This window comes from Eptesicus fuscus, chromosome 11 (assembly GCF_027574615.1).
Source record: "Eptesicus fuscus isolate TK198812 chromosome 11, DD_ASM_mEF_20220401, whole genome shotgun sequence".
NCBI classification, from domain to species: domain Eukaryota; kingdom Metazoa; phylum Chordata; class Mammalia; order Chiroptera; family Vespertilionidae; genus Eptesicus; species Eptesicus fuscus.
This window is the reverse complement of record NC_072483.1, coordinates 42,825,176-42,838,311: the sequence shown is the minus strand read 5'-3', so window position 1 is coordinate 42,838,311 and position 13,136 is coordinate 42,825,176. Positions and strand designations below refer to the sequence as shown.

General features: G+C 37.5%; 1 protein-coding gene across 2 annotated transcripts in view; it reads left to right on the top strand.

Annotated features, from left to right (window-relative positions):
- The window catches only part of GRB14 (growth factor receptor bound protein 14), a 110,772-nt gene that overhangs the window by 36,763 nt on the left and 60,873 nt on the right, over positions 1–13,136 (top strand). The window contains exon 1 of one of the 2 annotated variants that reach the window (XM_008138625.3): positions 12,689–12,847. The exons of the other annotated variant lie outside the window; for it this stretch is intronic. Coding sequence (XP_008136847.1) covers positions 12,785–12,847 — 63 coding nt within the window. The 5' untranslated portion in view covers positions 12,689–12,784. Of the gene's footprint in view, positions 1–12,688; positions 12,848–13,136 lie in introns of those variants that run through there. 2 annotated transcript variants of the gene reach the window in all.

Here is a 13,136-nt window from a genome sequence, read left to right as displayed (position 1 = left end):
TTAATTTGCATATTACTCTTTTATTAGATAAGATCCTTTACTTGTCTTTATTTTTTTATTTTTTTATTTTTTAAATTTCTTTATTGATTAAGGTGTCACATATTTGTCCTCATCCCCCCTTTCCCATCCCACCCCTCTCCCCACGCATGCCCCAATCCCCTGTTGAACTTAACCGTTGGATAGGCTTATATGCATGCATACAGGTCCTTTGGTTGAACTCTCCCCCTCCCCCACCCTCCCCTATCCTCCCTCTGAGGCCCGATAGTCCGATCGATGCCTCCTTGCTTCTGGTTCTGTTCTTGTTCCTCAGTCTATGTTGTTCATCATTTCCCCTAGATGAGCGAGATCATATGTCACTAGATATATACTAATAAGAACTGAATGTGAGACGAGCAATAATAGTTATGCTGACAGGCAAATGAATCAATCTGTAGCGAGCTTCCCCCTGGACCAACAGTTCTTTTGAGACCCAATTTCGATGTCCAGTAGTTCCTTATGTGTACATGTCAGCACTGACCCCTCAGCTCTGGATGGTGGACAAATGGTGGTAATGGAGGTCCGACTCCCTCTGGTTTGGTCTCGGCCTAACCCAGGGGCACGGCGTCACCCGGACTAAGGGGCACGTGGCCTCACCCATACCCAAGGGGCGCGTGGTCTCACCCGGGCCTGGGACCCAGCCTCACCCGGATGGATCCAGGGGCGCACAGCCTCACCCGGACCCAGGATCTGGCTTCACCCGTACCCAGGGACGCTTGGCCTCTCCCAGACCCAGGGCCACTTGGGCTCACCCGGGCCTAGGTGCACGAGGCCTCATCCGGATCCAGGGACGCATGGTCTCACCCGGACCCAGGGACGCTTGGCCTCTCCCAGACCCAGGGGCACGTGGCCTCACCCGGGCCTAGGTGCACGAGGCCTCACCCGGATCCAGGGACACATGGTCTCACCCGGACCCAGGGACGCTTGGCCTCTTCCAGACCCAGGGCCACTTGGGCTCACCCGGGCCTAGGTGCACGAGGCCTCACCCGGATCCAGGGACACATGGTCTCACCCGGACCCAGGGACGCTTGGCCTCTCCCAGACCCAGGGGCACGTGGCCTTTACTTGTCGTTAGATCACTGTTTCTAATATTTCTTAAATTTGTAGCAGTATTTCTTCTCTCTTTGGCTGCTGTTCTTGTATCTGTTATCTATGTACTTCAACTCTGATTTCACTATAGATTTCAATGCATAGCAATTAAATCTCTTGAACTCTGCCATCAAATGCTTCATCCCCTCTTATTATCTTGGTGTTTGTTATGCTTTAATTTTCTTCTTTGTATGTGAACAGATATGATTTTGCTTATTTCTTTTATTCTTGGTTTAATATATGATCTTAACTTATATCTGATTGTAGGCAGTACTTTTGTTGTAAGTACCCCTTATCTGCCATTTGTTTTTCCTGTACCTTTTCGCTTTTCATTAATACTATGTTTGCACAGATCAATCCGTTGTTTCCGTTTTATTATTTATCTTTAAAGGGGTGGGTTTTTCTTGGAATGTATTTATGGGAGGATCCTGAGGAAGACAGTCATGGTAAAAAATATTTTCCTCATGTGTTTGAATTTTTTTAAGTCTTTATTTCTTCTAAGCTAATGAGAATGGAAAGGTATTACTCTCTCTTTTTTTAATATAATGACTTCCCACTGCTACAGAGGTATGGTGTTCCCTGAGAAGATAGATTTCTGACCTCCTCTGGTTTCTGTTATTTTGTGTGTGTGTATGTGTGTGTGTGTGTCTGTGCTCATGAGGGATATTGATGAGAAATTGGATAATATTGTGCTACCAATCTGATTCTCATACCTTGCAGGTAAACATTAATTTTTCTCTAAGGAATTGTTAAGAATTTTATTTTTTTCTCTTTGAATTTGTCACATTTTCTACTATTTTTTCATTCAAATTTCATAACTATCTATGTGGTAACTTTCATCAGATCATTGAACTTCTCTTCTACCTCTTCTTTTTTTAATTTTTCCACTTTCTTTTTTTAATTCTTTCTGTAATTCATATTCTGTATGTGTTGCTCTTTTGGAATTTTTTCTTTTTCTTATAATTTCTTTGATTTTTTCTTTCACATTATATGAGACACTCAACTTTATCTCCCACACTACTTATTAGTTTTTAACTTTGTTTATTATAATAATATATTATCATATTTCTATACTATTTATAATATCCAAGAATGGTGTGGTTTTTTTGATTACTACTTTTACATAGCAGAACATCCTCTTTTATCAGTACCATAGCACCTTGAATCTTAACTCTATCTGAAGGGTTCAGTTAGACTTTTCAAAAAATTTTTTCTCCTAAAATCTTTCTCATATTTTTGGAGAGGGTTCATATTTACATTCTTTTTCAGGTTGTTTGTTTTCTTCAAATGTTTAGTGATCCTTGCATGTCTACTATTAATGTACAATTATTTACTTAGATATATATTTTTTAATTTTTCATCTCTTGTCTCTTGGAAGTTCTGGGTTGTCTCCATTTCTGCTTTATTTTTCTCTTAAGTATTTACATAATATTTATAATGAGCTTTTATTTTCTTTAGGTATACTCTAAGTATAATTTCTTGGATCTGCTTTCATCTCATTTCTTTGATATGTAAATTTTTGTTTTAATTTCATATATTCTTATCAACTTAATCCCAATAACTTTCTAGCTTCTAGAAATTTTTAAAATTAATGATTTACTGAAGGTAACTTTCTTATGTCCCAGCACAGTTTAAAAAAAACAATTTCTTCTTTCTTAACAAAAATTGTTTTTCTTTTTTCTTGTCCTCTTCCTTCTTTTTCTTCTTGTCATTTTAAGATTTTGGTGATATGAGGAAATATAGGCACTTGTTTTCTGACTGTTCTCTTGACCCATTCTCTGTAAAATTTTAATGAGTATTTTTCTTAAGAAAACCTTAAAGTGTCTGAAATCTGAAGAGCTTAGACAAGATGTTTATATTTTTATAGTCTATACTTTAAAAAATTATAACTTATTTTGTAAGCTTATATACAGGAAAATTTAATGACCTTTGTATACACTTGGCTACCTGATCCTACTATCATCATTGTTATCTCTGAACTCTTGACTTCTTTCTAATCTGGTGGTACAGATTTCTCTCTCTTTGGCTCATTTAAGCCTTTCTGTTCTCCTTGCTTCTAGTTACCATTCTGAGAAATAACACAGTTCATCTTCAACACTGAGGTAAAATTCACAACCTATCAAATATTGCTGCCTTCAAGGACAAAGTTAAACTCTCAGCATGACTCTTCTTGCCTGGTCACGCCCTTCATGTTTTTCCAGACTCATTTATGTATACTTTTCCTTTACCTGGAATTGCACATATTCTTGAAATGTATGTCTTCCTGGGGAATTTGTCTGCTACCTCATGGTGAAGTTCAACTCTTTCTCTTTGTGGTTCCAGAACTTAACATATTGTTAGAATTATTTTTAACTGTCAATCTGCCCTCCTGATGACAATAATTCCTTGGTAGGTAGTCATAATGCTCCTAGAAAAAATATCAGGTGTAGAAAGCATATTTTTATTGTTTTTAATATATTTTTATTGATTTCAGAGAGGAAGGATGAGGGAGAGAGAGATAGAATCTTCAATGATGAGAGAGAATCATTGATCACCTGCCTCCTGCACGCCCCCCACTGGGGATCGAGCCCACAACCCCTGGCATGTATCCTGACCAGAAACTGAATCGTGACATCTTGATTCATAGGTTGATGCTCAACCACAAATCCACACAGGCCAGGCACATAGGCATTTAAAAGACACTTGAATAACTGTGGATTACTAATACCATCACTTGAGCTTATAAGTCATTCAATGATTTCTTTGAAAGAAGAAATTTTTTAAAAATATATTTTTATTGATTTTAGAGAGGAATGTAGAGGGAGAGAGAGAAACATTAATGATGAGAGGGAATCATTGATTGGCTACCTCCTGCATGCCCCCCTACTGGGGATCAAGCCCGAAACCTGGCATGTGCCCTTGACCGGAATAAAATCTGGGACCCTTCAGTCCTCAGGTCGACACTCTATTCACTGAGCCAAACCAGCTAAGGCGAAAGAAGAAATTTTTTATTAGAGTTCACATCAATGAGAAATCCTTTTAGAAGGAAATAGCTGTCAAAATGGAGGGGAAAATAGGATAGAGGTAGATCAGATCAAGCTCATCAGGTATGAAGACCAAAGCCATGTCCTCTACCTAGGGAAGTGAGGGGTCTTCTTAGTGGAGTAAGTTGAGCAAGTACTGAGTTTAGATATAAGATTTAGACTGTCAATTACTATATCAAAATATTTTAAGATTTTTATGAAACTCGTGTTCTCAGGACGAGTTAAACTTAGTGCTCACTCTAATGACCACTAGCAGAACTATGTCAAATAGCAAAAGAATATCCAAATGTTCCTGTGAAGAAGACTGTGTGCTTTCCTTCAGAATAAATCATAAGGCCAGCAATTGTTAAGACGAGAAAGGAGGCTTGTTTGCTGTGTAACCAGAGTGACTAATCTTTCCACGTTGATTGTGCGTGAACATAATGCCTACTGTGTACAGAGAGAGCACTTTGCAGAGGAAATTGGAGGCTGGGTCCAGCCTGTAAGGATTATATGTGGTTTTTTTTTGTTAGGCCAAAAATAGGGCTTATGAAAGGATTTGTTGGTTATCAAAGCAGTGTATTAATAAGTACAGAGCATGACATGAAAAATGGAAAAGTTTAAGCCTTAAAAAGAGTCCAAAACAAAGGAATGCTATAATTCAGATGGAAGAATAGCTTCTTGGAGGGGTGAGTTTTGATCTGAGTCTTTGAGGGAGATAATGGACCTGGATAGGAAATGCTCTATTTAAAAAAAGCACTTTTCTGTTTTAAAGCTTTTTTTTTTTTTTTTTCTATATCAAGCCACTGGGTAGACAGTGTGATGGTTAAAGAGAAGTTAGACATGTCCCTACCCTCAAGGAGCCTACATTTCAAATGATATAAAGTGCATACACAGCCCTGGCAAGTTTTGCTCAGTGGTTAGGCATTAGCCCATGGACCAAAGGGTCATGGGTTTGATTCCCAGTCAAGGGCATGTCCCTCAGTTGCAGGTTCCCCAGTCCCAGTAGGGGTACGGGAAGGAGGCAAACAATCAATGTGTCTCTCTCCCATTGATGTTTTTTTCTCTCTCTCCTCTTCCTCCCTCCCTTCCATTCTCTCTAGAAATCAATGGAAAAATATCCTCTGGTGAGGATAAAGAAAAACATAATAAAGTGCATACACATAGGAAACAGTCGCTGAAGCTTGGATAACCTAGTGTATTATAAAGAGTAGAGACAATGTGGAAAAGTTGGATATAGTTTGAATCTATAAAGTGGGATTACAAAATATCTGCTTGACAGGTGTGTTATAATAAAATGAAATGACACGTAAAGTGTCTCACTTGGTAGGCAATTGATGTGCATGCTGTCTCTCTCTCTCTCCTGTTATACTTCTCAGTTCAAAGGTAGTTTGTGGGGAAGGGGGAAAGAAGAGATGCTTGAAGGATGCATAATTAATGAAACTGTCCGAAGAGGTGTGGCTTGTCTTGGGACTTGGAAGATGGTGGGGTTTAGTGAGTGAACATACATACAAAAAGATAGGAATACAGAATGTGCTTTTGGGAGTCCCAACAAGCTTTTATTAATATTGAGTGGTAGACATGATTTGTTAGGCAGGCTTGGAACCTGGAGGGTGGCTGTGCTTATGTAGCATTCTTCTTCTGCCCAGATCCCAATTTTTCTAGTACTCTGACTAATTGTTTACATGTCACCATGTGTCAGCTTCTTTAGTAAATAGGAATCAGAAGTTGATCACCTTTGGGTTCCACATAGCAAATAGCATAATAGGTTACACATAGTAAGGCCCTCCATACATATTCATTCAGTTAGTAAAATAAACATTTAGGTGCATCAGAAACAAGCGCTGTTGAGGATGACATTATATGCTGATATTATATCAAGTTCTGTAGCACAGTGTGGGAGAGAATATTGTTGGGTGGAATAGTACAGTGTCGTGGAGATGGCCAGATGCTGTTTTCACCTTGGCTTATTGGCTCATGTATCTTATGAACTTGAGCAAGTTCTTGTTCAATATGTACTTTTATCTGAGCCCATTTCTTAGTTGTCTGCTCTTCTGACCTTAGTTTCATCATCTATTGAATAACTAATGCCTCGCTCATAGAGTTGTGAAGATAAAGTGAAAACTAGCTCAGTGCTTGGCTAATATTGGGTGCTCACATAAATATTATTAATGATCATCATAATAGTTATTTTTGTTATTATTAATTCACATTGAAACATGCTTATGCACCTTTTTGGTGGCAAAATTCACAGTTATTCTATTAAAATATTGAGCAAAAACTGAAATAATGGACAGTACTATTCTATAGTGCTTCATTATTGACCCTGCTATATTAAAATGATGTTATGTCAAAATTTCATTTTTGGAAATAAAGACCTGTGACAACCTAAGGAGAATACATCTTAAGCCCAATACTTTGCAGCAGGAATTCAAGGAGTGTTTTCCAGCACATGCCTGGGGCTCTCCCAAGCCGTACAATAACTTGATTTCCTTGATCCTCATAGCAGTTCCGAAATTGTTGGCCATAGCTTTTTATCCTCATTTTTGCAGCAGCTGAGGGAATTAAGGCTCAGATGACAGCTTAGTGAGTGTGAAAGTCATTTATAGTAATGATAAAAAAGTTAAATTTTGAATCAGTGTCTACAATAACTAGGAAGTAAGATAAAGCAGGGTCATTATGAACACTGAGGAAGGATTACTGAACAATGAGACTGTTTATATTAAGTTTGAATGTCATCTCATTAGTCTTTCAGCCTGTTGACTATGAAAAGTATATGTGATTTTTTCAAAGATAGATACCGTTCCAATAACATAGAGGCACAGAATGTCACATTTTGCTCTTTGTGGTTTTCACTAAAAATTTATGAACTAGTGTTCCAAAGAGATGACATCACACATCAGCAGTTAGTTGTCTGTAATGTTTTTTAAGCCCTCATAGAGCAGGTATGCTGCATAATAAATACAGACATAACTATGGACATTGTTTTGACTCGAAGGATTCAGTTTAGTGTTTTAAAAGCCCCATACTGTGATATAAAACAGCAACTTTGATTTCCACATACCCAGATTCAAACCTAAGAGTCAGCTTTGACAACCTCACTCTGTATCCACATCAGTTATAAAATTCTGCATATTCTTGTCCCTTTATCACATTTCAAACCAAATGCCATTTCCTTCTTGAGGCCTGCCATGATCTTTCTTCTCCTACCTTGGCGCACTCCTGGTATTTGGCATTTAATCACTATTAGACTTACTTAGCCCCCTCCTGAGGGTGATTTTTATTTATATTTCATATGTCTCTTGGCCTTTCTTATGTCCTCTTTCAAAAAGTATCTATTTAGGTCCGTTGCCCATTTTTGATTAGGATATCTTCCTTTTGTTAAGTTGTATGAGTTCCCTGTAAATGTTGGCGATTAAACCCTTATAGGTGATAATATTGGCAAATATGTTCTCCCATATAGTGGGCTTTCTTGTTGTTTTGTTGATGGTTTCTTTTGCTGTACAGAAGCTTCTTATTTTGATGTAGTCCCATTTGTTCATTTTCTCTTTAGTTTCCATTGCCCTAGGAGCTGTATCACTGAAGATATTGCTTCGGCATATTTCTGAGATTTTGCTGCCTGTGGGTTCCTCTAATATTTTTATGGTTTCACGTCTTATGTTTAAGTCCTATATCCATTTTGAGTTTATTTTTGTGTATGGTGTAAGTTGGTCTGGTGCAGCCACTGTGGAGAACAGTGTCTCAAAACTAAAAATGGAGTTTCCTCAAAAAACTAAAATGGAACTCCCATTTGACCCAGTGATCCCACTCCTAGGAATATATCCCAAGAAACTAGAAACACCAATCAGAAAGGATATGTGCAACCCTATGTTCATAGCAGCACAATTTTCCATAGCTAAGATTTGGAAACATCCTAAGTGCCCATCAGCAGATGAGTGGATTAAAAAACTGTGGTGCATCTACACAATGGAATACTATGCTGCAGTAGAAAAGAAGGAATTTTTACCATTTACAACAGCATGGATAGAACTGGAGAGCATTATGCTAAGCGAAATAAGCCAGTCAGAGAAAGATAAATATCACATAATCTCACTCATTTGTGGAATATAATGAACAACATAAACTGCTGAACAAAAACAGATCCAGAGACAGAGAAGCATCGATCAGACCGTCAAACCTCAGAGGGAAGGTAGGGAAAAGTGGGGGTAAGGGAGAGAGATCAACCAAAGGACTTGTATGCATGCATATAAGCCCAACCAATAGACACTGATACCAGGGGGGTGAGGGCATGAGTGGGGGCAATGGGGGGGGATAAGGACACATATGTAATACCTTAATCAATAAAGAAAAACAAAACAAACAAAAAAACAAACTATAATCAAATAATCTTTATTCCACTATGAGGCAGTGACCATACCATATTCATCAAGTGTTTTTACTGCCTGACTCAGTGCCTGGCACATTGTGGGTACTTTATTTCATGCATTAGTAGATGAATTGCTTTGATTCTGTTGGAACCCCATTTTTAAAATCAGATATCATACTTCTTTGTAATATTCAAAGGCTAAATGGAACAAAGAAGAAAGGAAAAACCGAGTATCCTATATAATAAAGAGGTGATATGCAAATTAACCATCACTCCAACACACAAGATGGCCGCCCCCATGTGGACAAAAGATGGCCTCCACAAGATGGCCGGCAGGGAAGGGCAGTTGGGGTTGACCAGGCCTTCAGGGGAGGGCAGTTGGGGGCAACCAGGCCTGCAGGGGAGGGCAGTGGGGGGCGACCAGGCTGGCAAGGGAGGGCAGTTAAGGGTGACTGGGCCAGCAGGGGAGGGCAGTTAGGCGTCGATCAGGCTGGCAGGGGAGTGGTTAGGAGTTGATCAGGCTGGCAGGCAGAAGCGGTTAGGGTCAATCAGGTAGGCAGGCGAGCGGTTGGGAGCCAGCAGTCCTGGATTGTGAGAGGGATGTCCAACTGCCCGTTTAGGCCTGATTCCACTGGGATCAGGCCTAAACGGGCAGTTGGACATCCCTAGAGGAGTCCCAGATTGGAGAGGGTGCAGGCTGGGCTGAGGGACACACACACACACACCCCTGTGCACAAATTTTATGCACCGGGCTTCTAGTAGGTAATAAACTTGAAAATATGTAGTTACTGTGGGCTTTGTTATTGTTGACCAGACAAAAAGGTTAAACTAGAATCTTTTAGTTCACAAATGGTAACTTTGCTCCTAGTATTAGTAGATTTTTGTTGTTATGTAGTTTTATTTTTAAAGACCATAACAAATCTAACTAGATAAGGATTAAATGAATATCCCCAAACTAGATCTGTCTGTGACATTTTTCTTTATTGCACATTAAAAAACATTCTTTTTCAATCACAGTTTACATTTAGTATTGTTTTGTATTAGTTTCAACATACTGTATAGCAGCATAGTGGTTAGACAACCATATACTTAATGAAATGTTCCCCTGTATATTTCCAGTACCCACCCAGCACCATACATAGTTATTACAGTATTATTGACATATTCTCTGTGCTGTACTTTACATCCCCATGACTATTCTGTTACTACCATTCTCTACTTCTCAGTCCCTTCATCTTTTTCACCCAGTCCCTCAACTCCTCTTCTGGAAGCTATCAGCCTATTATCTGTATCTATGAGTTTGTTTCTGTTTTGTTTGTTCATTTATATTCTTTAGATTCCACATATGAGTGAAATCATATGATATTTGTCTATCTCTGACTGACTTATTTCACTTAATATAATACCCTCTAGGTCCATCCATGCTGTCACATATGGTAAGATTTCATTCTTTATTATGGCCAAGTCATATTCCATTGTATATATGTACCATAGCTTTTTTAATTCACTCATCTATAATGAACATAGGGGTGCATATATTCTTTCAAATTATTGTTTTGGGTTTCTTTGGATAAATCCCCAGAAGTGGAATTGCTGGGTCATAAGACAGTTTCATTTTTAATTTTTTCAGGAACTGCCAAACTGTTTTCCACAGTGGTTGCACCAGTCTGCATTCCCACTAACAGTGCACGAGGGTTTCCTTTTTTCCACATTCTCTCTAGCACTTATTGTTTGCTGACTTATCGATGATAGCCATTATAATAGGTGTGAGGTGATATCTCATTGTGGTTTTGATTTGCACTTCTCTGATGATTAGTGATTTTGAGCATCTTTTCATATATCTATTGACCATCTGTATGTCCTCTTTGGAGAAATGTTTATTCAGGTCTTTTCCCCATATTTTAATTGGATTGTTTGTTTGATTGTTTGTGTTGAGTTGCATGAGTTCTTTATAAATTTTAGATATTAACCCTTTCTTAGATGTATCATTGGTAAATGTCCTCTTATTCAGTGGGTTCTCTTTTCATTTTGTTGATGGTTTCTTTTGCTGTGCAAAACCTTTTTCTTTTGATGCAGTCCCATTTGTGTAGTTTTGTTTATCTTCTTTGTCCTAAGAGAAATATTAGAAAAAATATTACTAAGAGAAATGTCTGAGATTTTACTGCCCGTTTTCTTCTAAGATTTTTATAGTTTCAAGTCTTACATTTAAGTCTTAAATTTATTATGATCTTATTCTTGTATATGGTATAAGGAGGTGGGTCTCTTTTATTTTTGTATATATTTGTCCAATTTTTCCAACACCATTTATTGGATAGGCTGTCTTTACCTCATTGTATATTTTTGTCTTCTTTGTCAAATATTAATTGACCATAAGGGCATGGGCTTATTTCTGGGCTCTATTCTGTTTCATTGATCGATGTCTGTTTTTATGCCAGTACCTTGCTGTTTTGATTACTATAGACTTGTAGTATAGTTTGTTATCTTGTACCGTGTTTCTCCAACTTTGTTTTTTTTTCCTCTCAAGATTGCTGTGGCTATTCAGTGTGTTTTGTGATTTCATATACATTTTTGGATTATTTGTTCTAGTTCTGTGAAATACACCTTTGGTGTTTTGATAGGAATTGCACTCAATTTATAGATTGCTTTAGGTAGTATGGACATTTTAACAATGTTAATTTTTCCTACCCATGAGCTTTCATTTATTTGTATCTTCTTCATTTTCCTTCTTCAGTGTCTTATAACTTTCTGAGTACAGGTCTTTTACCTCCTTGGTTAAATTTATTTTTTGATGCAATTATAAGTGGGACTTCTTCATTAGTTTTCTTTTCTGATGGTTTTTTATTGGTGTACATCTGTGACTTGTTATATTAGGTGAATTTTCTTCCCCCTAGATACCATTGTGAGGGATTATAGGTTTTGAAAATCAAAGTAGGAAACACTAGAGTTTGTGAAGAGTGTAGTATTCCTCTTTCTTTTTTTTTTTTTTTAATTGAGGAATATGAGATCACCATGCATATAAAACTCACCCAAGTGTAAGGCAGTAAAGTGAACCCTGACTAAAAGCAATCTGGATAATGAAGTGGAAAGTTTGTGTCTGAGTTGCCGAAAATCTTTCATTTTGCCTTGTGACTACAACAATTATGTTGTGATCTAAAAATTAAGAGGAGTTCTTCATGGTGAAGGCAGGGGGTTCTTCCATGTGTCGTAGTTGAAGAGCACTGAGTAGGTACTTATTGAAGGATCAGTTCAGGAGGGATTTTATAATTATAAAAACTCAGGTTACCCTTGCTCATTTTTAGTGTTTCTTTTACTTTTTATTTAGATATTATTGAATTTTTTCTTGTTAGAGAGCAATGTTTAGTTTTGACCCTTCTCCAACTCTCCAAAACATAGAATACAATCTTAGTTATTGTAAGGAAAAAGGCAAAATGATCATTAAAATGTTGGTATTGCTTTGAGCAGTGATTATTGTTTAAGTGGTCTTCATTGAATAAAATATGCTAAGTTACACATATCTGTGCTTCTTAAAAACAAGCTTTTTAGACTCATATATTATAGTTTACTACTTTTATATTTAACATTATTTTTAGGTTGATTGTTTAGGTAATATTCAACAGGAATATTTAAATGTGTAACCTCACGGATAGCTGAAAGGTCCACGATACTAAAATTTTAGCTGTGTAGGAGATGAAATGCATATACTAGTAAATATGTTAGGAATCTTTTATTATAACATGTAAATTAGCACTTTTGGACCAATTCTAACTTCAGGATTATATTTTGTTCCTCTGCAATGCATTCCAGTTGACTCATTTATCAATTTTATGAGTAGCATAAATAAATTTAGTTCATCTGCCTATTTATATACTTTAAGTAGGCCAATGTAAACAGTTTCTTATCTACCATATGTTGAAATGTTTTAGTAAAGTAAAGACAAAACTGGCTAGTCAACAAAGATGGCATTGAGTTTCATTGTTTTGGAAAAAAAAAGTCAAGTGAACGAGATGCCTGTTCATCTGGTTCTTTAAATATCATCAACAAAAGTATCAGAATGTGTCTCCAAGGACAAAGGCGGAGTTTTCCCAGCTTTGATTGGTTGCTGCCTGCTCCTGTCCCACAGCCATCCTTAATAGGCTTTGGGTAGATTGGAATCACACAAGCAGGGTGACATTTATTGCTTTCCTACTTGTTTCTTTTCACCGAGCCCTGAGATTCTCAAGGAGTCACTGTAAAAGATTTCTTTCATTTCGTCCATGATCTACGAGAGGGGATCATACTAAGAAGAGCAGGCATGAGTTTGAGTGCGAGGAGAGTCACTCTGCCTGCAATAACACCCTTAGTTCTACAGACGAGGGTATGTGCTGCTTTTCCTGTTTTCCTTGCTGTTTTTTTGTTTTTTTTTTCCTTGTTACCGTGTGTTTATTAATATGTTGGAGACTTTAGTTACATATCCTGAGAGAGACTCTAATTCCTTGAGGCTACAGGTAATTAAAGAATATGTTATTGGCTTTAGACTAAGGGAAAAAAACAAAAACATCTTTGCTAGAACATCTCTGTAGTAAAAGCTCCCTGTAAAAGCAGTTCAGTCTCCATTTCAGGGCATTGTGATTTAGAGACTGTATTGAAGCTTTTACTTTTTTTCT